At 41.1% G+C, this 27,836-nt stretch overlaps 1 protein-coding gene across 3 annotated transcripts in view; it reads right to left on the minus strand.

The window, feature by feature from the left end:
• Positions 1-3,539: 3,539 nt before the first annotated feature.
• Positions 3,540-27,836, minus strand: part of LOC126108516 (ankyrin-1-like) — a 43,196-nt gene continuing 18,899 nt past the window's right edge. Inside the window, exons 5-6 of one of the 3 annotated variants that reach the window (XM_049913785.1) lie at positions 27,079-27,219; positions 3,540-4,108 (exon numbers count right to left, since the gene is read on the minus strand). In XM_049913785.1, the coding sequence (XP_049769742.1) occupies positions 3,610-4,108; positions 27,079-27,219 (640 nt within the window). In that variant the 3' untranslated portion in view covers positions 3,540-3,609. Of the gene's footprint in view, positions 4,109-8,940; positions 10,735-27,078; positions 27,220-27,836 lie in introns of those variants that run through there. The other 2 variants (XM_049913786.1, XM_049913787.1) reach the window with 2 other exon arrangements.

Raw genomic sequence — 27,836 nt, forward strand, 5'->3', positions numbered from 1 at the left:
CTGCAATTTACTTCGACGATAATGAGGATTTTCACACTGCAACTGAACGTTTTGTTGGCGAGTGTAAACAACGTGATAAAACACCTACCTTTGCGAACTTCGACGCCGTTGTTCCTGGTCGGCCTTCAGATGCTTTGGAGACAACAAACTCAGCACCTGTCGTAGGCGATGTGGAGTGTTGTGTCGTAACAGGTCACGCACACGCTCAATCTTATGGTGTCACCGGACTTAAAACATGCCATTTATGCTGGAATAATAACTCGTAATGAACATTATGTGAAAGTGAATACTGTGCAAGACTGTCATAACACAGCGACTTTGAAACTGCCGCACGCGAAATTCAGTGATGCTATTGCGCATGCGCAAAGACTACGTGTTGCCAGAGATGCATTGGGAAACCAACGCTGGAAGCACACAACATTAACTGCGCTGGCGAGCAGCTTGCTCAAACACTCTATGTAAATATATGTATATTAATTGTGTAAAAAGGATCAAAACTGTAACAATTGTATTTAGTATATAGATTTAGAAAGTAAGTATTGACAAAGATTATCCCCTATGAATGCACGTGGCCTTTCCTATGAAAATATGTATATATTGACATTTAGGCATATCTATTACATTGTTTGCTAGCCTGCCACGCTAAATGTTTTAGAGTGACAGTCGAGGGGGCGATGTGGCGGGACTTTGAATTTTGCTGCGCTACACTCCTTCCCTTAGATATAAATTATACCGTCGCAGCTGTATGAGCGCTCGACGGCAGAGAAACTACTAAAAATGTAACTCTTTTTGTTTTCTATCCGTCTATTGTCTCTCGAGAGCTGAAGCATAATGCAGACGTAAAAACGTATTAGCTAGTCGTGGTCGGATTAAGACGATAAAACTCATTGATGCGCAGATGTATTGTGGAAGTTGGTATGAAAATCGGAGGATGAAAGTAGCAACGTAAAATAAATTGCATTTAATGCCAAGATGGTTTTAATTTGTATAAATTAGTGATTCCTGGACGATTGCAAGATTTCGGAGCAGCTACTACTTCTCATGCAGAAAGGAAGTAGGAGATTTTTGAAGACCTGGACGCCGCACGAAAGAAGACATGTTAACATGGTAAAGGATGGACTCTTATCTACGCCATTTCCCCCTGTTAATCACATTTTGTTATTCTCTGTTCTCCTTCAAATAATTTTTCTAGTGGAAATTGGTTTGACTTCTGCTCAGAAACGCCACAAGGACCACCCGAATCACGAAGTCCGATAACTTTTCTGTAATACGAAGTCCGATTTGCATGTCATTCTTTCCCTTTTTCACGGTCATTAACGATTTTAAAACCCCCCTTTTTAATTACCTTTTCTTCCCACATTTTCAATCTTTTCTTTTCTTCTCCTCTCTTTTTCTTTTTTATTAACCACTACAAACTGATAGTACTACTGTAAATCCTAGGCCTGTACTGTAGTGTCAGTGTTGCTACAAATACCACATTGTAATGAAACACACAAGCTGCCACCTGTACGATAGCACTCCGCCTTCAGGCCACAAGTGGCCCATCGGGACCATCCGACCGCCGTGTCATCCTCAGTTGAGAATGCGGATAGGAGGGGCGTGTAGTCAGCACACCGCTCTCCCGGACTTTATGACGGTTTTCTTTGACCGGAGCCGCTACTATTCGGTCGAGTAGCTCCTCAATTGGCATCACGAGGCTGAGTGCACCCCGAAAAACGGCAACAGCGCATGGCGGCTGGATGGTCACCCATCCAAGTGCCGACCACGCCCGACAGCGCTTAACTTCGGTGATCTCACGTGAACCGGTGTATCCACTGCGGCAAGGCCGTTGCCCACCTGTACCATAGGCACAGAAATCAATTCAGTCTGAGATCAAAACTAAAGATGAATCCAATCCATGCGACTTATGTGGTAATATCCAGGCTAACGTCAGTTCGTCCTAATTTACCATAGCACTATACATGCTCCTACCAAGAACTTTTCAATAAGCAAATAATTCCAATGGTTGGTTCAAACAACTTGCAGGGATGCACCTGTTTGTCATCTTCAACAACTGGTGATATTTAGATATTTGTGCCTTGAAAAAGCATGGATGTTCATCTGTTGTAGTAATGGCTTTTATCGAAGACGTTATCTGTAAGTTGTTGAAATACACGTGTGATCATAAGTATCTGGACACCCCCAAAAACATAAGTTTTTCATATTAGGTATACTGCACTGCCACCTATTGCCAGGTACTCCATATCAGCGACCTCAGTAGTCATTAGGCATCGTGAGACAGCAGAATGGGGCGGTCTGTGGAACTCACGGACTTCGAAGGTGGTTGGGTGATTGGGTGTCACTTGTGTCACTGCTAAATATCTCTAGGTCCACTGTTTCCGATGTGATAGCGAAGTAGAAACGTGAAGGGACACGTGCAGCACAAAAGTGTACAGCCCGAACTCGTCTGTTGACTCGCAGAGACCGCCAACAGTTGAAGAGGGTCCTAATGAGTAATACGGTGGCATCTACCCAGACCATCACACAGGAATTCCGAATTGGAACTACTATGACAGGAGGGAGGGAGGTGAGAAAACTTGGATTTCATGGTGGAGCGGCTGCTCACAAGCCACACATCACACCGGTAAATGCCAAACGACGCCTCGCTTGGTGTAAGGAGCCTAAACATTGGACAATTGAACAGTGGAAAAACGTTGTGTGGAGTGACGAATCACGGTACACAATGTGGCGATCCGATGCATTGTGTGGGTATGTCGAATGGTTCGTAAACGTCATCTACCAGCATGTGTAGTGCCAACAATTCGGAGGCGATGGTGTTATGATGTGGTCGTGTTTTTCATGGTGAGGGCTTGCACCTCTTGTTGTTTTGCATGGCACTATCACAGCACAGGCCTACATTGATGTTTTAAGCACCTTCTTGCTTCCCATTGTTGAAGAGCAATTCGGGGATGGCGACCGACTGCACCTTTCGACACGATCGAGCACCTGTTCATAATGCATGGCCAATGGTGGAGTGGTTACACGACAATAACATCCCTGTAATTGACTGGCCTGAATCCTATAGAACACCTTTGGGATGTTTTGGAACCCCAACTTCGTGTCAGGCCTCACCGACCAACGTCGATGCTTCTTCTGAGTGCAGCACTCGGTGAATAATTGGCTCCCACTCCCCAAGAAACCTTCCAGCACCTGATTGAGCGGTAGTTGTCATTAAGGCTAAGAGTGGGCCAACACAATATTGAATTCCAGCATTACTGATGGAGGGCACCATGAACTTGTAAGTCATTTTCGGGCAGGTGTCCAGACACTTTTGATCACGTAGTGTATATTGTTCTCTGTATAAAGTCTCAAACAGAGGCCTGGTGTCTATTGGTAACGAAGGGAATACTTTTCAGTTGTTACTGAGTTTTGTAAAAGTTGCTCCAAAAAGTTTTTTTGAGAGTTTTCTCAAAAGAAAAGCTATATTACGTTATGGATGTCTCCCATTGTCACACTTACGGAAGTGTTACTAGAGAAGTTTGAATGAAGACTTCTTTGCTTTCTTGTAATTTTTATTTAAAAAATAATGAAGAGTCATACAGTTAAGCTTTGTTTTTTATACACCAGAAGTCAGTAGGACGGAAAGCTTGATGTTAGCAACTCTACCAGCTGCTGGTGTTTGTTCTGCCTGGCGAGATGTCGGGGGACGGCCCCACTGTCATCCCTGGCCCACCGGTCGGATCCTGCCTCCAGCAGTGCAGCCGCCGCCTCTTCTTTGCCATAGAATGCGGCCCTGTGCAGCGGCGTCCACCCGACCCCATTCCTAGCATTGGGATCAGCAAAGAATGCCACGAGCAGCTGCACCATGGCCTCACGTCCTCTGTATGCAGCCGTGTGCAGAGGTGTGTTCTTCTCGTTGTTCGTGGCGGCCACGTCCGCCCCAGCCTCTACGAGACATCTCGCTGCACCCACGTGTCCCTCGGCTACCGCCCAGTGCAGAGCAGTGTTCCTGTCCCCATCCCTCGCCCCCACATCTGCCCCCGCGGCGAGCAGTGCCTGCAGCTTCTCCACTGCTCCCTCCTCAGCTGCCTGGATCAGCCACCTGCCTCTCTCCTCTTGGGAAAGTATCCTACACAGAGCATCAACGTTCTTACAGTTTATAATGAACATATACACCAGATGAAGAGAACTATTGTGCAAGTGAATTCTGAGCAGTTCTGAGTAAGCATCTTCCAGCAATGAATTACAAATCACCATTCTGTGGTACAGAACACTCTGAAATCGGTGTCGTCTCATCAACATCTTCATCCACTTTCTAGTATACGTTCCTATATTGTAACTAATTCGGCTGTTACACTTTGTCATAATTCATTCCAACCAGTGAGTCGCTTTGATGTCGGGATGCTATTATTAAACAATTGATGGGCTCAACTGAAACATACCTTTAATAGTGATAATACTAACTCTCTACAGTATTTTCACATGGCACCAAATAAAATTAGTCGACTTACTCCTAAATTTTGCTACAAAATGTCACCATATAGAGAAATTTATTGGTTTGCACGAAATCATTTAAGTCAAAATATACTCTAAGACACAAAAACGACGCACCACGAAGGAATTATTCGAATGGGATAGAAATGGGTAATTGTGATGTACATGTATAGACAAATAAATTATTACAATTTCAAAAAACTGATTGATATTCACAAGAGACAAAGCTCCACAAATTGAGCAAGTCAGTAACGTGTCAGTCCGTGTCTGCTCTTTATGCGAGCATTTATTTGGCTTGCCATTGAATGACAGACTTGTTGAGTTCCTCCAGAACGATATATTGCAGAATTCAGTCCAAATGGCGCATAAGACCATCAATATTCCGAGTCGTTTGAGGCCTCTGCCCATAATGCTCCAAACATTCTCAATGGTGGAGGGATCTGGCGGTCTTACCGGCCAAAGTAGGAATTGAAAACCATGAAGACAAGCAGTAAAGACTCTCGTCGTGTGCAGGCGGGCATTATGTTACTGAGATGTGTAACCAGGACGACTTGATATGAAGGGCAGCAAAACAGGGCGTAGAATATCGTTGACATACTGCTGTGCTGTAAGGGTGCAATGTATGAAAACAAAATGGGTACTGTTAGGAAAAATATGGCACATCAGACCATCACTTCCGGCTAGGAGGCCATATGGTGGGCGACAGTCGTTCTGGTATCATACCACTGGCCAGAGTGTCTGCATACGCGTCTTTGGTTATAATTCAGTAAGATAATGGCCAACCACATTCCATGAGAGTTTCTACTGCTTGTCTTCATACTTATCAAACACTACCTTGGTCATTTGGTTCATTATGGACATGGTCCCCAACCCCAAATGGACATCCCCTCCCTCACAAACACACTTGTAACTACATTCTTGTGGCTGTTATGTGTATGAGTGCAGCAGCTATAACTGTACACTCTCAGAGTAAACTAATAATTCATGATCTTGTGTACATTACTACTAGACATATTCCTGTAAGCCAACCTTGCCTTCCTGAACATATTGGGAACATCTCACTGTTGAAGTAAATACTGAGAAATGATGGCTTGTCATTGCAATCTTACAACCTCGCTATAATGAGCTTAACATATGATACCTACATTATAATGTCACTAATTATGTGTTACATGTGATTAGGAGTAAAATGCAGTAAATTCTTTATAAACCAAAGGCTGTTAATTAAAAATTCCTTTTCCTACTCTTCCATGGGAGATGCTGTGAATATTACATGTACTTGGAGATGCTAATATCACTGTTACAATGAAAAGTGAACCTGTAGAAACAAATGGAACGACTATAAGCTTATAGAGTTCATATACTCAAAATGGATCTTAGTGTTCTCAAAACTTATAAGAAACACTTCCTAATTTTCCCTACAGATTGGTGAAATAGTAATGTTGATCTGAAATGAATGTGTAGAAGTCAAGATTTTGACTACTGTGGCACATTTATAGGGGTGGGTCTGATGGAATTCATTGAGCTTTGCCTGCCTCCAGAGTGTGCTCCAGTTTGACATGGAATACTAATAATGGCAACAGTACATTTAAAACACGTAGAAGACTAAGTGACACCTACTGGTTCAACACATCCTAAAAATTCGTATCAAACCCTCAACTGTAGAATAAGCGACTTTGGTATGGAGTAGCCAAGGTGGTTCATGTAGAGACATCTGTATCTGCATCTGACAGCAGTGCTGTTGTAATGGTAATCATCTGCAAACTGGATCCATGACACTGGATGACATGTTGCCTACCATGCACTCTACCCTGAGCTCCCTTTACTTTCGTGTGTTTGTTCTTTAAATTTCTTTTAAATTACTAGAATCAATTTAGACTAAATCGGCTTGCCATAAATCATCAGATCCAAGAGATACAGCATGTCTCATAAGTTTTGTAATTCGTTAATAATTGCTTCACAGCAATTTACTCATTTTACTTCTACAAACTGTTCAAAGAAAATTCTTGTGTTTCATTTTCAGTTGTTAGTCTGTGAGAATTGTCTTTCAGTAAATTTTTTACACTTCAAACAGTAGATGTGATAGTCCTGAAGGACTGAGTGTCCATTTATGATGGATTTTCCATTTATATGGATAAAAATTTAATAAGCTCTAAATTAATGTTCCATTCTTTCATCATAATTTGATTGTAATATACGTTCACCAAAATTGAGTAATTCACCTGAAACAGGTACAGGTTTAACAGGCTGATTGAGAGTTATAAATATTTTATCTTTCATTTTCATTTCAAGTAATGGATTATTGAACTGAGTTGGATATAAAGTTTTCGGTTCATCAACATTACATCTTTTCACCATTGTTTTCAAAATCAGTAGGTATCAAATCACAATCTATATTAGCCCCCAAAATTATAATTACCTTCATTTTTACATCATATTCAAATGTATATTGCATTTTTTCTGAGGATTACTTAACTGACTAATTATGCTGATAAATCTGCCTTTGTGAAGTAATCAGAAAAAAGACTCTCTACTTCTTTTTTGTAAAGTAATTGGTTATATTGGTTTCATTAAGCTGAGTAATCTTTTCATTAAAATGTGTTGTGGTGAGATAGTTACACAGCTGTGTTAGAATATTTGTGTATTCAGGTTTTGTAACAAGATTGGTTAACTCATTTTCAAAATATTATTTTGTAACTGCAACATATCGAGTAAGAGGATCTTTTGAATCTACTAATCTTTTACCTTTAAAATTACTGTAACCTGTAGTTACTTAAAAAATAGTACATATTTCGATATGAAATTGCTTAGTTAAACTTTCTACTTCTGGATAAATTTTTCCTTCTAGTTCATTTTTTATGATTCCTAGATTTATTTTTCCAATATTTGTACAACCTTCAGGCTGCAGTAGCTTATTTCGAAAAATGTCCATTCATTAAATTTAAAATATCAGTTTTAAAACAAATAAACATCAATGATTACAAGTAAATTCGTTTAAATTCTGTATTCTTTCAGTGTTATAAGTCATTTCTTCCCAAATAATTTACTAATTCTTTCACTATATTACCACCAAATGAATGAAAAACAAAATTCATATTTCTGGTTTATAATAACAAATGATCATATGTATCTAAATTAACTATTCCACATTTAGCAATTTTGAATTAGTAGATAATTCTTCAGTGATGAATATACCACGAAAGTATTTCATATTTAATTCCCTAGCAAGATTTTCTATATTAAATTGACTTAATGGGGTTTCGACAGAAATCGATTACAGTTTTGCAATTTTTTTCTCTTTTCTCATTCCAGCACCAGATTTCTTTTCAGTTACTCTGTTATGTCTGTTTTGTTCTTCAAATTCTTTGTCAGTTTTCTTTTTATTTGCTACTACATTTGCAATGGCTGCAGGACCACAGTTAGTGAACTAATAGTTGCTAGGTATGGTAATGCAGCCGATAGTAATGACGAAACTTCTCCTTCATGTTTTCTTAGTCCAGAACCTTCTTTCTTTATCAAAATATATTCAACAATACTTCACACAATGGTCATACCTAATGCAATAAGTAAATTTCCACCATTTTTTTATTTCTCTTTTTTTTGAGGATCCATACTATTTAATTTTTCATTGTTTAGTGTAATTTTAATTGATTTTGGTTTAGTCTTGCCACTAGGTACCGATTTTAATCAATACTGAAGTTATTGACTGGAATACTCTGAAATTCTGAATGTGGCAGCAGTAAAATACTTGGAGCAAAAGGCTATTTACGATTTGTACAGAAATCAGATAGCAGTTATAAGAGTCAAGGGACATGAAATGGAAGCAGTGATTGGGAAGGGAGTGTGACAGGGTTGTAGCCTTCCCCAATGTTATTCAATCTGTATATTGAGCAAGAAGTAAAGGAAACAAAAGAAAAATTTGGAGTAGGAATTAAAATCCACGGAGGAGAAATAAAAACTTTGAGGTTCGCCGATGATATTGTTATTCTCTCAGAGACAGCAAAGGACCTAGAAGAGCAGCTGAACGGAATGGACATGGTCTTGAAAGGAGGATATAAGGTGAACAAAAAGACAAGCAAAACGTGGATAATGGAATGTAGTCGAATTAAGTTTGTGGAAAGAAGTGCGAGTGGGCGCTGTTGCAAACACATTTCACCAAAGAGCATTAGGCGTTTAGGGACGGCGACCAAACTTCTCAAAGACTATTAAGACACATTCAGACCGCTGTGCACAGAGTTAGGGGGTGTCTTGTCACCGGCCACTGTTTGCCGTAGCCCTCGCCACTAAGCGAGAGGCTGGTTGTGGCTATAAGCACATTTCCAGGATCGATATCGCAATGTTTGCGTGATAAGACGGAACTGCTACTGCCAGATCCGTTTGCAAATACTGCCCTACGTACTATGTAGTAGCAGTCCTACTATTTGACGTTCACAGAAACGGACTGGGTACCAGATACGCTTCACGAAAGTCAAGTTTAATAAGAGGAATTAAAAATTACAACTTTTGTGTTCGTTGTCATTTGAAAAAAATTGCGGAATTGTTGTAATATATACCAAGAATGTGAAACAGACTATGGTGTAATTTCGAGATGTAAGACGCTGCAGGAATATTATTAGCATGTTGCCAACAGAGAGCACGTGATCCGTTTGTCGAGGCGAACACAAAGCTATGAAGAGTACAAGGTTTGCGCTTGTAGCCCGGTTATTTATACACGATCGGACAGATATCCGCCATTTGCACGCTTTCATCACTGCTTCACCTGTACGATCCTATGTGTGTCACATTTCGTTTGCGAGGTTTGACATACGTTTCTTCTAGGTTGTGTTGACAGTAGAACTCTATCCCCTGCCTCAGTTACAACTTAAGTTCTTTGCACAGTTGTATTTTATTGACAAAAGGTACACACAAAAATATTACGTTAATCTAAATTGATTATATTACCGCTTCTGGTCACTTCTTCAATTGTTTTGCAACAAGCAAAATGGAACTTTGGCAACTAAATTTTGAATTTTAAACAGGTTTATGGTACGTTGCCATTATATCAGCAACTGTAAGACAGGTTGTAGTTAATAATTGGTAGTAAGGAGAAATCCTGCTTGGCAACTAAGACTGCTGAAATTGTTTTATTATCTATTCCCTTTCTCTGCATAGCAATTCCATGAAACATTACAAGCGCTATGGGGTTTTTTCTTTTTGAGTGGAGTAGCATTCATGTCTCTTGTGATGTATTTAATTTTGTGATATGTTTGCTTAAGTTTGTAACATTTCCCCATCAGTTCCGGCGTTGATGCAGACTTTATTAATCAGATAATATCGGACGTTGTTTCAAACAATTTACAGGGATTCAACCAGGTGACATCTTTGACAGTCACCATGTTACCATTGGCCACTGAAAAAAGAATGACTGTGTTCTTCTGTCAAAATATCAGTGCCTCATGAATACATCACATAACTGCATTCGTGTAAGTTATTTGAACATCATAAGCACCAACAGAACCTTGAGTTTCACAGAGGGAACTGGCGTCTATTGGTAATGAATGGCGTATTTTTCAATTCCTATTGGGTTTTGTAGAGCTAGCTCAAGAAATATTTTGCAGACTGTTTCCACTAGAAAGGTTACTTACATTAGTTTGCAGTAATCGCCTGTCATCTCTCTTGTGTTACTAGAGCAGTTATATATGCTATGAAATGATAGGTGCAAATGAATCACAATAGAATTAATATTTTTGTATTGCTTATTTTAAGTTGTCTCTCTCTCTAGGGCTGTAGAACTGAAAGCTTCATGTTAGCAACTGTACCAGTCGCTGATGGTTGTTCTTCCTGGCATGCTGACGGGGAGTATTCCCCTCATCGTCCCTAGCCTCTGTGTTGGCTCCAAACTCTAGCAGTACAGTTGCCACCTGTAAGTGGCCTTTATATGCCGCCCAGTGCAGCGGCGTCCACCCCCATAGGTTCTTGGCGTTGGCGTCAGCAGAGGACCTCATAAGCAGTCGCACCACAGTAGTATGGCCAGCAGTTGCAGCTGAGTGCAGAGGTGTGTTCTGCCTGACGTTCCGGGCAGCCACCTCTGCTCCACCCTCCAGCAGACACCTCGCAGCTTCCAGGTGTCCCTCCCACGCTGCCCAGTGCAGGGCGGTCCTCCTGTCCCCGTCCATCGCTCCCACGTCTGCCCCCACTGCTAGCAGTGCCCTCAGCCCCTTCATTTTCCCCTCCTGAGCTGCCTCGATGAGCCTCCTGCCTTTCTCCTCTCGAGAAAGAATCCTGCACAGGTCATGGAGATCATTACGCTTTAATATTACACACCCACCCACCCACCCACACACGTACACACACAAACAAAATGAAAAAAAGTTAGAGATGTCAAACTGTGAGCTGTCAGAGACCCTAGTAATAAACTATACATCTACAAATCTTCCTTCTGTAGTATAGAGCATTCAAAAATCAGTATATAAAGCAGACCTCATCCACTTTCCATTAAAAATTCCTACATTTCTGCTCACAACTAAATCGGCTATCACATTTTTTCATAATTAATTCCAAACTGTTATTTCATTTGGTTTCAGGATTTTATTGTTAACTCCTGAAATGTACACAAAAAACACCCAGCACCAGCCCTGTGTGTCCAGAAATCCATTCTGACACTAAAAAAGAAAGTACACGAAACTAGTCTTGCCTTTAGGTACTTACAGATAATTTCCTCACAATGCAGCAATACATCATCACTAGTTAAAGAAAATTAATTTTGTTCTAAATAACCAGTCCAAAATATTTAATATATAAAAATGACCGTATGTCAACTCTCAGTTCACCCATAAAAACACAGTATATATGTCCTGCTACATGCAAATTAGCACATGTTCAACTCCAAAAAGCAGTCACGAAAGGAAGATTCATGCACACCTTGACAGTCATACATGCAAAATAGCACAGACAAGTTCACACCAGGGTAGGAACTGGAAAGTGCACATGTGCCCCACTCTCCCCCCCCCCCCCCTCCTTCCTCCACACACACGCACACACTTTAAGTAGGTTCCTCTGGTTGCTGTGTACACCATCGCAACAGCAAAACATGTGAACTGTGAGAGTAACTCAACATTTCATGGATCTCCATAACCCAGCCTTATCACCCTGAAATCACTGTATACCTCACTGCAATGGGTCTGATAGACAATATCAACATTCTGATATCACGAGTAATGTGTTACATGTAGTGAGAAGTAAAGTGCAGCAAATTATTTGTGAATCAAAGGCAATTAAGAACAAAGTCGTTTGCTCATTCTGCCAGGGGGTGAGGGGGGGGGGGGGTGAGGGATGTTACAGTTGATAAACCCAACATCTGTCAACCAAAGACTCAGTTTCTTTTACTATAAATTTCACATCTAAATACAGATGACGATGTGATTAATTCACCTGGAAATGCGTTAGAACAAAGAAATTGATTATCAGTTCATACAGTTCACGTACTCATAAGGGATATTAGTATTGTGAGAATTATGTGAAACCCTTCTTGCTCTTTCTTATCAAATGGCGAGATAGACAGTGTCAATTTTGAAGAACCGTACAGTGGCAATGCCTGGAAGCACTTTTAACACCCACAGTCCCCGCCTCTGTGGAGGTGATGCACCTTTGGCTGTTCTGGAATGTACAGCAGTTTACATGTAGGCGCTGTCTGACATGGAATGCTAACAAAGAAGTGACAGATGTCGATGCCACGTGTGCTGAGCCTACAAATGTGGGTCAAACAGTGAACTTTGGGATCGGACACTCTCATATGGAGCAGCAAAGGTGATTCACGTACAGAAATCTATGGCTGTGTCTACCACCAGTGCTGTTCTAATTATAATCAGCCCCAAACTGGTTGGGATCAGTGACAATGGTACACACTATGTCCTGCATGTTCTCTCACTACCATTGTGAATTTTCTTTGCCCAGAACTTAAATTAGCAGCTCATTGCGTCATCATCATTTCCATTGCAAGGACCGCATGCTCAGCTCGTGCTCTTGAAGGATGCATATTTAGTCTACGTTTCGCATTCTGGGACATTGGTATATGTATTTCAGTGCGTCTAATTGCCTGTAAAGAGGAGGTGTGAGTCTCTGAGGGGCTGTGGCATGACAAGGCGTGCCACACTGCCTGGTGAGAGGCATTCGTCCCACTGACAGCACTCGGTATGGTGAAACATTTGTGGCCTGGCTGTCGAATAATCACATGTATGAATATGAATACATTCTCAAGGCCTGTGTTCCAACACGTTTCAATATCTCAATTTTATCATCATTTTTCTCATAAACTACACACATATCAACATTACTGAACATTACTGACAATAACAGCTTAGTCCAAATACTGCAGTTTTACCAACTATCAGCTTATATATAATACTCCGCCATATTTGAAGTACTGTATGTGCAGTTTATGAAAAGTGCATGAAATTTACGATTTAGTTAGAAGAACTGTAAGGCAGTAACTAAAAAAATTGCACTTCACAGTTTTTAATCTTGTGAGTTTGGATGAAATTTCTCTTTTAATTTTTTACTGTAACATTTCTTTCTCTCTCTCTACTGGTGTAAGAAATTAGAGAAAGTTTCATTATATCATATCTGGCAGCACCAAGAGCCTAATGCCAAAATATCTTTCAATTATGATGTTTTCAACATAAGAAAACGTATCTTACATAAACAAAAAGTGAAATTAATTGAATACAATGAAATGATATCAGTCCAAACTGGTCAGATAAACTGAACCAGCAATGTAAAGAAACTGTGGTAACAAATGAAAAATGGTGCCAGACGAGCACTACAGTCCTGATTTCCTATTTAGTGCCAATACTTACATTCCCATTTCTTTAAATCATTCACATTGACAGATAACAACAAGGATCCTTCATTCCTGAAGCACGAGTGTCTTCCACTTTCTTGTTCATTATGTAAGTTAAGATTGACTGCTCCAATTTGGTTCAAGATTGTGTCTCAACTCCGCATGCATATCACTTGCTCAGTTATTTTTTCGTCATTCAGCTCTGTACAGCGTTTAGTCTATTAAACATCATTGCCTGTATTGCAGATGTGGACTTCATAAAATGCTGTGCAATTTCTCTGACAGAGATCGTATCAATAATTATGTTGATCAGGAAGTCTTTAATATGGGGCTACAATGTCATGAAGAGACATTTGGCTATAGAATTGTCGTTGTTGTGAAGTATTTTCTTGTCTTCTGTGACGTCCAGCGTCATTTCTTGAGCTCCAATATCTGCCTCAAGTACCAGCAGTATTTCTGTGTGCTGTAGCGTTGTGGTACTAAAGGCAGACCGGAATGTGTTGCCACATCACACTAACCTGTGTTCAATTAGAAAATGAGGTTGATTGTGGAATGACTGCTGTTAAAAATAATTTATTTTACTCATGACATATGCATCGATGAAGACTACCGTTTTTACCTCATCAAAATTTCTTGTATCATGGTCTTTCGTTGTCGCAAGCATTGCCTTAGGTTTATGCTCCAAGGTAACTGAAACCATGGCTCACAGTCATGTTAAACTGGTTCATGTTTAGGCCTCTAACAATCATGCGTAAAATATGGGGTGAAATGTTTTGCAATCCATTTTAGATCTTTTCTTTTGGACAAATGTTATTAAAATGTCTTTGGTTTTTCACAGATCTTGCTTCTTGTTGATCAGAAAACTGATTTGCATATTCCTGACATATTGTTGTCATGATGGAAACATCATGGCCACAGAGACTGATAAAACATTTTTTTTGTGGCATGCTGTGGTACTCATTTGTGTATTGCATCACTGTTCATCTGATTTTGTGTTTTTCATAGTCTAGACTACCAACGTATCCAAATTTAGAAATGTGGTTGCTGTGTCAGAAGTTGCTCATATTTATGCAAAAGCTTGTCTCAAATAGCGTTAGTGAAGCAGAGTGATCTGAGAAGGTACCTGGCCACTTTTCTGTTGTAGACAAGAAATACACACTATCACACACACTCTCTTCTCACTCTCACTCCCACACACACTTTCACTCTCTCTCTCTCTCTCTCTCTCTCTCTCTCTCTCCCTCTCCCTCTCTCTCTCTCTCTCTCTCTCTCTCTCCCTCTCCCCCCCTCTCTTTCTCTCTCTCGTTCTTTCTCTATGTTGCATACATACACACAACACACACACACAGAGTAGCGAAAACATTATGACCATCTGCATAACAGCTTGTTGGTTCATCTCCTGAATAAAATGTAACAAATATTCTGCATGGCATGGATTCAGTATGTCTATGGTAGGTTTCTGGAGGTATAGGGTTGTCAACTCACAGGTCACAAAACACTCATAAGTAACAGGCCGGTGGTTTGTGGGCATGGAGCTGGTGTATCACATGTGTTCTGTGCCTGGGATATCAACCCAAGTTCACCACAGGTCCCATAAGTAGCTCAGGTAAATGTCCCCCATTGCATACTGCTCCCAATGACTGTATCCATGTACAATGCATGTTTACAGAAGCTGTCTGCTGGCTAACAGCTTATCCAGACACAACCATCAATGAAGTGGTAACTAGGAGTGGGATCCATTCGCCCATGCGATATATTTACACTGATCTATTGTCTGACCTCTATAAACCTGTGCACAATGTAATTTTAGCTGAAGGCTTCAGTTGGTCAGTTTTGACACTGAATCCCTTGTTCAACTATGTTCACTGAACAGTGTGCTCCAAAACACTTGTGCCTGTCCCAAAATTGTACTCTACTCAACAGATCTGCCAGAGATCATACTTGTCAGATTGGATAAGCCTCCAACCTCCATATTCTATGATGGGACCGGGACATCAAACAACTTTTTATCCATTCATGGTTTCGCTATCCTTCAGATTCTTTCCATAGATGCTCAGGATAGAATCACGCAAACAGCTAATGAGCCCCAACGTTTCTGAACTGCCCCTTCAATGTGCCAGACTATTACCATCTGCCATTTGCCATTTAGATCAGTGGCCCTCTCCATTTCTGGGTCGTACCATCACTACAATGATTACCCACTCATCTCTGCTCTGCTTATTTATACTTTCGCTACCATGTCATGCGCCCACAACACAGCCAGGCGGCATAGAGTCTAATGGTGGACAGAGGTCGTGTTTTGGCTCCTCAGTATACGTATATATCTTATCCGATCTAGTCCTGCCTTGGGCTCATATTAAGCACAATGGCCATGTAAAATCCATTAAGAGAAGTTGTTAATTATTTAGTAAAATTGAAATTTGATTTCTAGTCCACTTTACAATTCACATAATCAAAGTCATCCCCCTGCCCTTTTAATATGAGAGCACAAATTAACTATGTATTCCCTAAAGAAACTGTTCTGGAAAGCGCGAAATCACTCAGTGAAAACATACTTTTGAACTGCGACATTATGCCTCTCGCATATTTTAAACCTGTGGGTGTTTTACAGTTTACTCTGTTTTTAAATAAACCTGCAGTTCTATTCACATTATTAACAATATGTCCCCTTTATACTGCCATGTGCGCAAGCAAATGTGCAACAGCGAATGACATTTCGCTCTGGTGCTAACGTTATATGTGCGTGGGCAAACTGAATTCAGTCGCATTCGGTTTGCATTCACTTCGATTTGCATGCACTTGTGTTTGTTCATGTTCCTGTTATAAAATAGGAGAATGGTGAAAATTACGTAAAATTGGAGAGACTATGAAAAAATACAGAAAAATGACAAAATGGCTCTGAGCACTATGGGACTTAACAGCGATGGTCATCAGTCCCCTAGAACTTAGAACTACTTAAACCTAACTAACCTAAGGACAGCACACAACACCCAGTCATCACGAGGCAGAGAAAATCCCTGACCCCGCCGGGAATCGAACCCGGGAACCCGGGCGTGGAAAGCGAGAACGCTACCGCACGACCACGAGCTGCGGACGAAAAATGACACTACTTACATATCTGTCAGTGTGTTGTCATGTAATGTTGATATTAACAAATAGACCTAGAGTGACATAGTTTGTTATTAACAAATAGACACATCCTCCCCCTATGCCGTCCAGCTGCAGAGTAACCTCTCCCACACAAGTGTCTCAGACATAAAAGATGAAGGTGTGGAGGGGGTGCGTGATCCTTATTGGCCCAGAAGGGAGGTGATTCCCTTGGGTGACCTTGAACAATTCCCAGTGCTTTCCCAGGGAGAGGGGTGGGAGGGAATTGGGGATGCTAGGAACTCAAGTGTGTAACCAGGCACCAGATGTCATTATCAGTAAGCTTAAGGTAAGGTCGAAATCTCATCCAGAACCGACAATGTATCCCTATTGGCAAGGTTTAAGGAAATGTCCCTTACATAAACAGTAATGTAAGTGATATGAATTAAGTATGCTGGAAAGAAATGAATGGGTCATTCACGATTAAATACATGAAGATGCACTGAAATGAAATACGACAGCATAAACGAGTCAGATATGGTGAACCTGCAATGTAGTGAACCGGTGATGAAAGTTGGGCTACACCAACACTAGAATCGCGATTTGCTGTAGAGTGTGGGCACTTAACAAACTGCTGTCCTCACTCCTGTATTATGAATGTTTTTGACCTTAACATCATGATTTAGTGTAAGGATGATTGATCCAGTTTGGATGAAGGATGTATTTACATTCAATGTGCATATCAATTGCTCTGGTGGTCAAAGTTACTTTTCCCCTTATCCAGTTCCATACAGCACTGTTCACGTTAAATGTCATTTTGGGCGCTGGAGATGTGGACTCACGACGATTCTCTACAGCTGGTCTCTAATAGCGATTATTTCATTTATTGTGTCCTGCCTGCTGGCTTTTATTTGCGTGGTCAGCTTGGCGTTCCTTATAGTATTCCTTGTTAATAAGTGGTGTCCACGTAATGCAATCACATCCTGTACAGTTGGTAATTTAATTAGCCTTCGTTGAACGACACGTGTCGCCTGTCCAGTGCTGTAAATAGATATTTGCATATATAAATGTGGTTGTTGTGCACACATTAGCATTCTTGTATTGGGGACATTGCCACACATATTAATCAACACAGTATTGCCTGTGTTTTGTAAGTGAACGTTGTGGGCAGTGGAAGGACTGATGATGCTTTATCGCTACAAACATTGGTTAAATTATGCTCCAAAATAGCTGAAACTCCAGGTTACAAAAAACCAGTTTACTTTTGGGCTATTAATAGGCACACTTAATTCCGTGACCTGTAATTTTACATGATTCATTTCCACTTCTATCGTTTTGACATGTTGTTGTTGTTGTGGTCTTCAGTCCTGAGACTGGTTTGATGCAGCTCTCCATGCTACTCTATCCTGTGCAAGCTTCTTCATCTCCCAGTACCTACTGCAACCTACATCTTTCTGAATCTGCTTAGTGTATTCATCTCTTGGTCTCCCCCTACGATTTTTACCCTCCGCGCTGCCCTCCAATACTAAATTGGTGATCCCTTGATGCCTCAGAACATGTTCTACCAACCGATCCCTTCTTCTGGTCAAGTTGTGCCACAAACTTCTCTTCTCCCCAATCCTATTCAATACTTCCTCATTAGTTATGTGATCTACCCATTTAATCTTCAGCATTCTTCTGTAGCACCACATTTCAAAAGCTTCTATTCTCTTCTTGTCCAAACTATTTACCGTCCACGTTTCACTTCCATACATGGCTACACTCCATACAAATACTTTCAGAAATGACTTCCTGACACTTAAATCTATACTCGATGTTAACAAATTTCTCTTCTTCAGAAACGCTTTCCTTGCCATTGCCAGTCTACATTTTATATCCTCTCTACTTCGACCATCATCAGTTATTTTGCTCCCCAAATAGCAAAACTCCTTTACTACTTTAAGTGTCTCATTTCCTAATCTAATACCCTCAACATCACCCGACTTAATTCGACTACATTCCATTAGCCTCGTTTTGCTTTTGTTGATGTTCATCTTATATCCTCCCTTCAAGACACTATCCATTCCGTTCAACTGCTCTTCCAGGTCCTTTGCTGTCTCTGACAGAATTACAATGTCATCGGCGGACCTCAACGTTTTTATTTCTTCTCCATGGATTTTAATACCTACTCCAAATTTTTCTTTTGTTTCCTTTACTGCTTGCTCAATATACAAATTGAATAGCATCGGGGAGAGGCTACAACCCTGTCTTACTCCCTTCCCAATCACTGCTTCTCTTTCATGCCCCTCGACTCTTATAACTGCCATCTGGTTTCTATACAAATTGTAAATAGCCTTTCGCTCCCTGTATTTTACCCCTGCCACCTTTAGAATTTGAAAGAGAGTATTCCAGTCAACATTGTCAAAAGCTTTCTCTAAGTCTACAAATGCTAGGAACGTAGGTTTGCCTTTCCTTAATCTTTCTTCTAAGATAAGTCGTAAGGTCAGTATTGCCTCACGTGTTCCAGTATTTCTACGGAATCCAAACTGGTCTTCCCCGAGGTCGGCTTCTACTAGTTTTTCCATTCGTCTGTAAAGAATTTGTGTTAGTATTTTGCAGCTGTGACTTATTAAACTGATTGTTCGGTAATTTTCACATCTGTCCACACCTGCTTTCTTTGGGATTGGAATTATTATATTCTTCTTGAAGTCTGAGGGTATTTCGCCTGTTTCATACATCTTGCTCACCAGATGGTAGAGTTTTGTCAGGACTGGCTCTCCCAAGGCCGTCAGTAGTTCCAATGGAATGTTGTCTACTCCGGGGGCCTTGTTTCGACTCAGGTCTTTCAGTGCTCTGTCAAACTCTTCACGCAGTATCGTATCTCCCATTTCATCTTCATCTACATCCTCTTCCATTTCCATAATATTGTCCTCAAGTGCATCGCCCTTGTATAGACCCTCTATATACTCCTTCCACCTTTCTGCTTTCCCTTCTTTGCTTAAAATTGGGTTTCCATCTGAGCTCTTGATGTTCATACAAGTGGTTCTCTTATCTCCAAAGGTCTCTTTAATTTTCCTGTAGGCAGTATCTATCTTACCCCTAGTGAGATAAGCCTCCACATCCTTACATTTGTCCTCTAGCCATGCCTGCTTAGCCATTTTGCACTTCCTGTCGATCTCATTTTTGAGACGTTTGTATTCCTTTTTGCCTGCTTCATTTACTGCAGTTTTATATTTTCTCCTTTCATCAATTAAATTCAAGATTTCTTCTGTTACCCAAGGATTTCTACTAGCCCTCTTCTTTTTACCTACTTGATCCTCTGCTGCCTTCACTACTTCATCCCTCAAAGCTACCCATTCTTCTTCTACTGTATTTCTTTCCCCCATTCCTGTCAATTGTTCCCTTATGCTCTCTCTGAAACTCTCTACAACCTCTGGTTCTTTCAGTTTATCCAGGTCCCATCTCCTTAAATTCCCACCTTTTTGCAGTTTCTTCAGTTTTAATCTACAGGTCATAACCAATAAATTGTGGTCAGAGTCCACATCTGCCCCTGGAAATGTCTTACAATTTAAAACCTGGTTCCTAAATCTCTGTCTTACCATTATATAATCTATCTGATACCTTTTAGTATCTCCAGGGTTCTTCCATGTATACAACCTTCTATCATGATTCTTAAACCAAGTGTTAGCTATGATTAAGTTGTGCTCTGTGCAAAATTCTACCAGGCGGCTTCCTCTTTCATTTCTTAGCCCCAATCCATATTCACCTACTACGCTTCCTTCTCTCCCTTTTCCTACACTCGAATTCCAGTCACCCACTATCTGAATAATTTCTTTTACTTCATCATACATTTCTTCAACTTCTTCGTCATCTGCAGAGCTAGTTGGCATATAAACTTGTACTACTGTAGTAGGTGTGGGCTTCATGTCTATCTTGGCCACAATAATGCGTTCACTATGCTGTTTGTAGTAGCTTACCCGCATTCCTATTTTCCTATTCATTATTAAACCTACTCCTGCATTACCCCTATTTGACTTTGTGTTTATAACCCTGTAGTCACTTGACCAGAAGTCTTGTTCCTCCTGCCACCGAACTTCACTAATTCCCACTATATCTAACTTTAACCTATCCATTTCCCTTTTTAAATTTTCTAACCTACCTGCCCGATTAAGGGATCTGACATTCCACGCTCCGATTCGTAGAACGCCAGTTTTCTTTCTCCTGATAACGACATCCTCTTGAGTAGTCCCCGCCCGGAGATCCGAATGGGGGACTATTTTACCTCCGGAATATTTTACCCAAGAGGACGCCATCATCATTTAATCATACAGTAAAGCTGCATGCCCTCGGGAAAAATTACGGCCGTAGTTTCCCCTTGCTTTCAGCCGTTCGCAGTACCAGCACAGCAAGGCCGTTTTGGTTATTGTTACAAGGCCAGATCAGTCAATCATCCAGACTGTTGCCCTTGCAACTACTGAAAAGGCTGCTGCCCCTCTTCAGGAACCACACGTTTGTCTGGCCTCTCAACAGATACCCCTCCGTTGTGGTTGTACCTACGGTACGGCTATCTGTATCGCTGAGGCACACAAGCCTCCCCACCAACAGTAAGGTCCATGGTTCATGGGGGGGGGGGGCGTTTTGACATATATTATTAAAATTTGTATGGTTTTCCACAAATCTTCTTTCCTGTTAATATACAAACTGATTTCATGTGTATATTCCTAGCACATCATTTTCATCCTTGAAACCTGTTGCCCTCGTAATGTTTCGAGATTCGTTCTCCATCACTTGTGCACAACGTGGCACACTGTGGCAGTCTCTATAGAATTGGGGTTTTTATTGATAATAGAATTGTTACTGTCAGTTGGCTTTTATTGTGGAGATGTTATCCATTATACTGTTGTACATCATATTTACCACCTTTTTACAGGTGAAATAAAAACAGACATTGCCAAATTCCACAAATTGACTGCTAGCTTTGATTTATTCGTGAGATAAAAAATATCTTTGTATGTCTGTTAGTCAGACATGCTCATAACTGTAGCTGAACTGTTTGGCAAGGGCTTAGCTTCTGTTACAGCAGCAGTTTTAGTTTCTTGTTTACTTGGAATCCCATAATTCATAATCCACATAATAAGTTTCACTGCATGGTCATCTTCCACAGTAGCTATTATAATCAACTATTATTAGTTCCTCAAACTTAATCTTATTGCAATTAAATAGCATTTTTCACACTTTTGACTTTCATCTATGAAGTTTCCATTCACTATCTCCTCCCAGTTTCTTTCTGTATAATGATTTTGTACTCCTCCCCATACCACTCACATCTCTGCTAAACATGTAACTCATCTGCATTGATTTATATTCTCTCTCTCTTTGCCTCTCTCGGTCTCCCTTTCTCTCTCTCTCTCTCTCTCTCTCTCTCTCTGTCTCTCTCTCTCTTACACACACACACACACACACACACACACACACACACACACACACACACACACACACATATATATATATATATATATATATATATATATATATATATATATATATATATATATATATATATATATATATATACTAGCAAATAGATTTGAAAACCTGCATACTTGCTTGTTGGTCAGTCTTTGCAGTACAGCAGTTGCAATTACGATTCTGTGTGGCATGGGTTCGACATTTCCTGTGTAGATGTATGCAACGGCCGTGGAATTCCCAGAAAGAACGGGTCGGTGGCTTGTAGCCCCAAAAATGGTGCCCAAAGATTTCCTACATTCGACCAGACGACACATGTATGTCGACATGTAGTGCAGCCGCCGTGATCCAGCGCCCGCTGCAGTTGTAACTGAAGATTTTGTGGAGTCAGCATCACACTCGTCTTCTGGTGGACCTCACGTTCAATGGCTTGCTCTGAACTGTGTGCTCTGAAACACCAGTGTCTACCCCAGAACAGTACTCTCTCCTCACATCTGCCACAGACTGAATGAAACCTATCCTGCTTTGTGGAGCACGCAAGCCTCTGACCAGCAAATTCTGTGATGAGGTGTGGACGTCGAACAGTCTGTCGCCTCCTCGTCTTCTGACTGTGCTTCAAACAATTACCCTGGATGCTTACAGAGGCCTTGCCTATTTCAATATTAGTATGTGTTAGATAATTAATTGTGTTATCCTGAACACTATGTGCAAATGGTTTAGCACTACTCATTGTGCTTTGAGTATGCTTGTTGCTTTAAAATTTCACATTGAGAGGTTTCTGTTTTTTTCGCACAAAATGATTCTCATTGTGTTCTTCCTTTAATCTTCTTCGTGATACTATCTTCTCATTGGTTATTAGAATGTACCATTTGTCGTGTGAAATGATTCATGTTATCTCTATGTGCCAAATTTCTGTTGGTTCATGATAAAATTTCAGCATGTCTTCCATGATTGTCAGTCAAGACGAGTGTAATTCCGTTCTCTACCTGTACGGAATTAAAATCCATGGATAAAAAATAAAAACTTTGAGGTCTGCCAATGACATTGTAATTCTGTCAGAGACAGCAAAGGACTTGGAAGAGCAGTTGCACGGAATGGATAGTGTCTTGAAGGGAGGATATAAGATGAACATCAACAAAAGCAAAACAACGATAATGGAATGTAGTCGAATTAAGTCGGGTGATGCTGAGGGAATTAGATTAGGAAATGAGACACCTATAGTAGTAAATGAGTTTTGCTATTTGAGGAGCAAAACAACTGATGATGGTCGAAGCAGAGAGGAAATAAATGTAGACTGGCAATGGCAAGGAAAGCGTTTCTGAAGAAGAGAAATTTGTTAACATCTAGTATAGATTTAAATGTCAGGAAGTCGTTTCTGATAGTATTTGTATGGAGTGTAGCCATGTATGGAGTGAAACATGGACGATAAATAGTTTAGACAAGAAGAGAATAGAAGATTAGATGGGTAGATCACACAACTAATGAGGAGGTATTGAATAGGATTGGGGAGAAGAGAAGTTTGTGGCACAACTTGACTAGAAGAAGGGATCGGTTGGTAGGGCATGTTCTGAGGCATCAAGGGATCACCAATTTAGTATTGGAGGGCAGCGTGGAGGGTAAAAATCGTAGAGGGAGACCAAGAGATGAATACACCAAGCAGATTCAGAAGGATGTAGGTTGCAGGAGGTACTGGGAGATGAAGAAGCTTGCACAGGATAGAGTAACATGGAGAGCAGCATCAAACCAGTCTCAGGACTGAAGACCATGACAACAACAACCTGTGCTGCATGAAGCTTCGAAATGTACTGTGGATATAAAGATCACATGTGTCTCATCATGACCATCATAGGTAATCAAACTATAAAGTTCTTCAGTCACTCTATGGGAAGGAATGTGTTTCCTTAAGTCTATTTATACGTTTCTTAAGTGTTATCACATTAAAATACTTGCTTGGTTCTCATGTTTCCCGTTGGGTAGTTAAGAGACGACTAGCTTGTTGCATTCTGTTTCGTTAATTTCAAAATGGATGTTGAATAGTCTCACTGTTGTTAGGCCTGTTTAAGAATTATTCAGAGGCAAACTCTAGTGTTTTTGCCTTCTGAATTAATTGTATTGGCAATGAAGTCGTGTTACTTCTATAAAGTCAACTGTCTATATCCACTACCAACGATCGTTGAATAAAAGTGAACATTAGGACGGAATTACGCAAAAACTGCTCCAAGATGAATCAGAATTGTACTCGTATTACCTGCAAAACTGTTTCACCTGCAGAGGGTTGTTTACAACTGGCAGTAACAGTGTCACACACATCTCCACACGCCCACGCCCACAACAGAACTGAAAGATTGTCTACTCGTCGCAAGTAGGTCACCTGAGGACACCTGCCGACCAGACTCCGACTTCCGTTGCAGCTGTTGTTTTCATCCGTGACTCGCAAACACTACCACCAGAGGTTCTCATACGCATCTTTTGTAGTAAGATAAGCGACATGACAGTCCTTCATCAACTCTGTTCTCCCAGTGTTGCTATTCTCACATATCCCATGGGAGACACTCTGATACCAGTGTTTGGAAATCCAAAATGGTAACGGGAGTGACAATGAAATTTTGAGTCAGGTCTGAAAGTATGCTTAAAGTAAGCAGGAAATCCCAATTCAAGTATCAGTATGACACAAATTTTGAATAATCATTAGACATTCAGTAATTTTTGAGAACATGTCTCTCTAAAGTACAGCGGTTTATATATTATTGAAATATCAACATGAACAGTCACAACCACAATAAGCTTTTCCTTAATGTATAAAGTTACTGGTTTGGGTATGTTTTACACCACTTCCGGAACCACACCATGATGGTAGATGCTGGCTGTGAATGGAGCACGTGTTACGCAGTTAGCGTTCGTGGACGCGTAGTACCTGCTCTCTTCAGTCACCACCTACCATCGTGGTGTGGTTCTGTAGATGGTATAACAGACTGAAACCAGTAACATAATAGATTAAGAAAAGCCTATTGCGGTTGTGACTGTTCATGTCCATATTTAGATCACTAGATACATAGGTGCCTAAAGAAGTCATTTAAAGAAAATACTAATTCTATTCAAACACAAACTCAAAACAAGTCTACTGAATATTCATTTTTCCCTCCTACTTTCATGTCTGATTACTATTCCTTCATCATTTCTTTCAGGGAACCTGTTTACATTTATATCTACAGTTATTCATAAGCACAAAATCTAGGTTTTGTGGAATGGCATGCGCTAAAACCCTGCTTCCACACACACGTACATTTCCTTTAGGACTAATATGTAAGATCCATAATCACTGAATGCAGAAGCTGCATCAAACGCACTAACAGACAGGATGTGGTTTGTATGGCACATTTTCCATGCAATTGCATTAGAGTGGTTCTTAACTGAACATAAACACTATAAATCCTGAGAACGATGTACATCTGTCTTACACACATCCAGTCAAACTTCAAATTTCATCTACATCTACATCTACATCCATACTCCGCAAGCCACCTGACGGTGTGTGGCGGAGGGTACCTTCAGTACCTCTATCGGTTCTCCCTTCTATTCCAGTCTCGTATTGTTCGTGGAAAGAAGGATTGTCGGTATGCCTCTGTGTGGACTCTAATCTCTCTGATTTTATCCTCATGGTCTCTTCGCGAGATATACGTAGGAGGGAGCAATATACTGCTTGACTCTTCGGTGAAGGTATGTTCTCGAAACTTCAATAAAAGCCCGTACCGAGCTACTGAGCGTCTCTCCTGCAGAGTCTTCCACTGGAGTTTATCTATCATCTCCGTAACGCTTTCGCGATTACTAAATGATCCTGTAACGAAGCGCGCTGCTCTCCGTTGGATCTTCTCTATCTCTTCTATCAACCCTATCTGGTACGGATCCCACACTGCTGAGCAGTATTCAAGCAGTGGGCGAACAAGCGTACTGTAACCTACTTCTTTTGTTTTCGGATTGCATTTCCTTAGGATTCTTCCAATGAATCTCAGTCTGGCATCTGCTTTACCGACAATCAACATTATATGATCATTCCCTTTTTAAATCACTCCTAATGCGTACTCCCAGATAATTTATGGTATTAACTGCTTCCAGTTGCTGACCTGCTATTTTGTAGCTAAATGATAAAGGATCTATCTTTCTGTGTATTCGCAGCACATTACACTTGTCTACATTGAGATTCAATTGCCATTCCCTGCACCATGCGTCAATTCGCTGCAGATCCTCCTGCATTTCAGTACAATTTTCCATTGTTACAACCTCTCGATACACCACAGCATCATCTGCAAAAAGCCTCAGTGAACTTCCGATGTCATCCACCAGGTCATTTATGTATATTGTGAATAGCAACGGTCCTATGACAGTCCCCTGCGGCACACCTGAAATTACTCTTACTTCGGAAGACTTCTCTCCATTGAGAATAACATGCTGCGTCCTGTTACCTAGGAACTCCTCAATCCAATCACACAATTGGTCTGATAGTCCATATGCTCTTACTTTGTTCAATAAACGACTGTGGGGAACTGTATCGAACGCCTTGCGGAAGTCAAGAAACACGGCATCTACCTGTGAACCCGTGTCTATGGCCCTCTCAGTCTCGTGGACGAATAGCGCGAGCTGGGTTTCACATGACCGTCTTTTTCGAAACCCATGCTGATTCCTACAGAGTAGATTTCTAGTCTCCAGAAAACTCATTATACTCGAACACAATACGTGTTCCAAAATTCTGCAACTGATCGACGTTAGAGATATAGGTCTATAGTTCTGCACATCTGTTCGACGTCCCTTCTTGAAAACGGGGATGACCTGTGCCCTTTTCCAATCCTTTGGAACGCTACGCTCTTCTAGAGACCTACGGTACACCGCTGCAAGAAGGGGGGCAAGTTCCTTCGCGTACTCTGTGTAAAATTGAACTGGTATCCCATCAGGTCCAGAGGCCTTTCCTCTTTTGAGCGATTTTAATTGTTTCTCTATCCCTCTGTCGTCTATTTCGATATCTACCATTTTGTCATCTGTGCGACAATCTAGAGAAGGAACTACAGTGCAATCTTCCTCTGTGAAACAACTTTGGAAAAAGACATTTAGTATTTCATCATATAATAACTCAAAAACTTCGAGTCCAGCTGTAACCCCTACTTCATCAAAAAATTCAGTTATTTTAGTGTGAAACTTGGTTATTGCCGCAATAGTTAGTACTACAACTGTAGAAGTACTGCACATGTAGTGACGCAACTCACCGCATCCGACGTACAGTGGCATCGTCAGGTGGAGGGGTGTGACAGGTTGACACGTGTGGTGGGGCTGTGACAGCAGCCTGGCCATCGTCGCCGTGGGGGCGAGTGATGGGTGCTGACCCGCTCTCTGTAGTGGCTGCGGTACTGCGCAGAGAGGCACTGCATGGGCAGGTGTATACATGTGGGGGCCAGGGGACTAGCATTTACTTACACCACCAGTTATGGAATGTCTACAGATATATTTCTTACAAGTTATACCTTATTCCTGTGGTATCCAAGAGACTGAAAGATTCAAATACACTCCTGGAAATTGAAATAAGAACACCGTGAATTCATTGTCCCAGGAAGGGGAAACTTTATTGACACATTCCTGGGGTCAGATACATCACATGATCACACTGACAAAACCACAGGCACATAGACACAGGCAACAGAGCATGCACAATGTCGGCACTAGTACAGTGTATATCCACCTTTCGCAGCAATGCAGGCTGCTATTCTCCCATGGAGACGATCGTAGAGATGCTGGATGTAGTCCTGTGGAAAGGCTTGCCATGCCATTTCCACCTGGCGCCTCAGTTGGACCAGCGTTCGTGCTGGACGTGCAGACCGCGTGAGACGACGCTTCATCCAGTCCCAAACATGCTCAATGGGGGACAGATCCGGAGATCTTGCTGGCCAGGGTAGTTGACTTACACCTTCTAGAGCACGTTGGGTGGCACGGGATACATGCGGACGTGCATTGTCCTGTTGGAACAGCA

This window comes from Schistocerca cancellata, chromosome 11, assembly GCF_023864275.1.
Source record: "Schistocerca cancellata isolate TAMUIC-IGC-003103 chromosome 11, iqSchCanc2.1, whole genome shotgun sequence".
In the NCBI taxonomy this organism is placed as follows: Eukaryota; Metazoa; Arthropoda; class Insecta; order Orthoptera; family Acrididae; genus Schistocerca; species Schistocerca cancellata.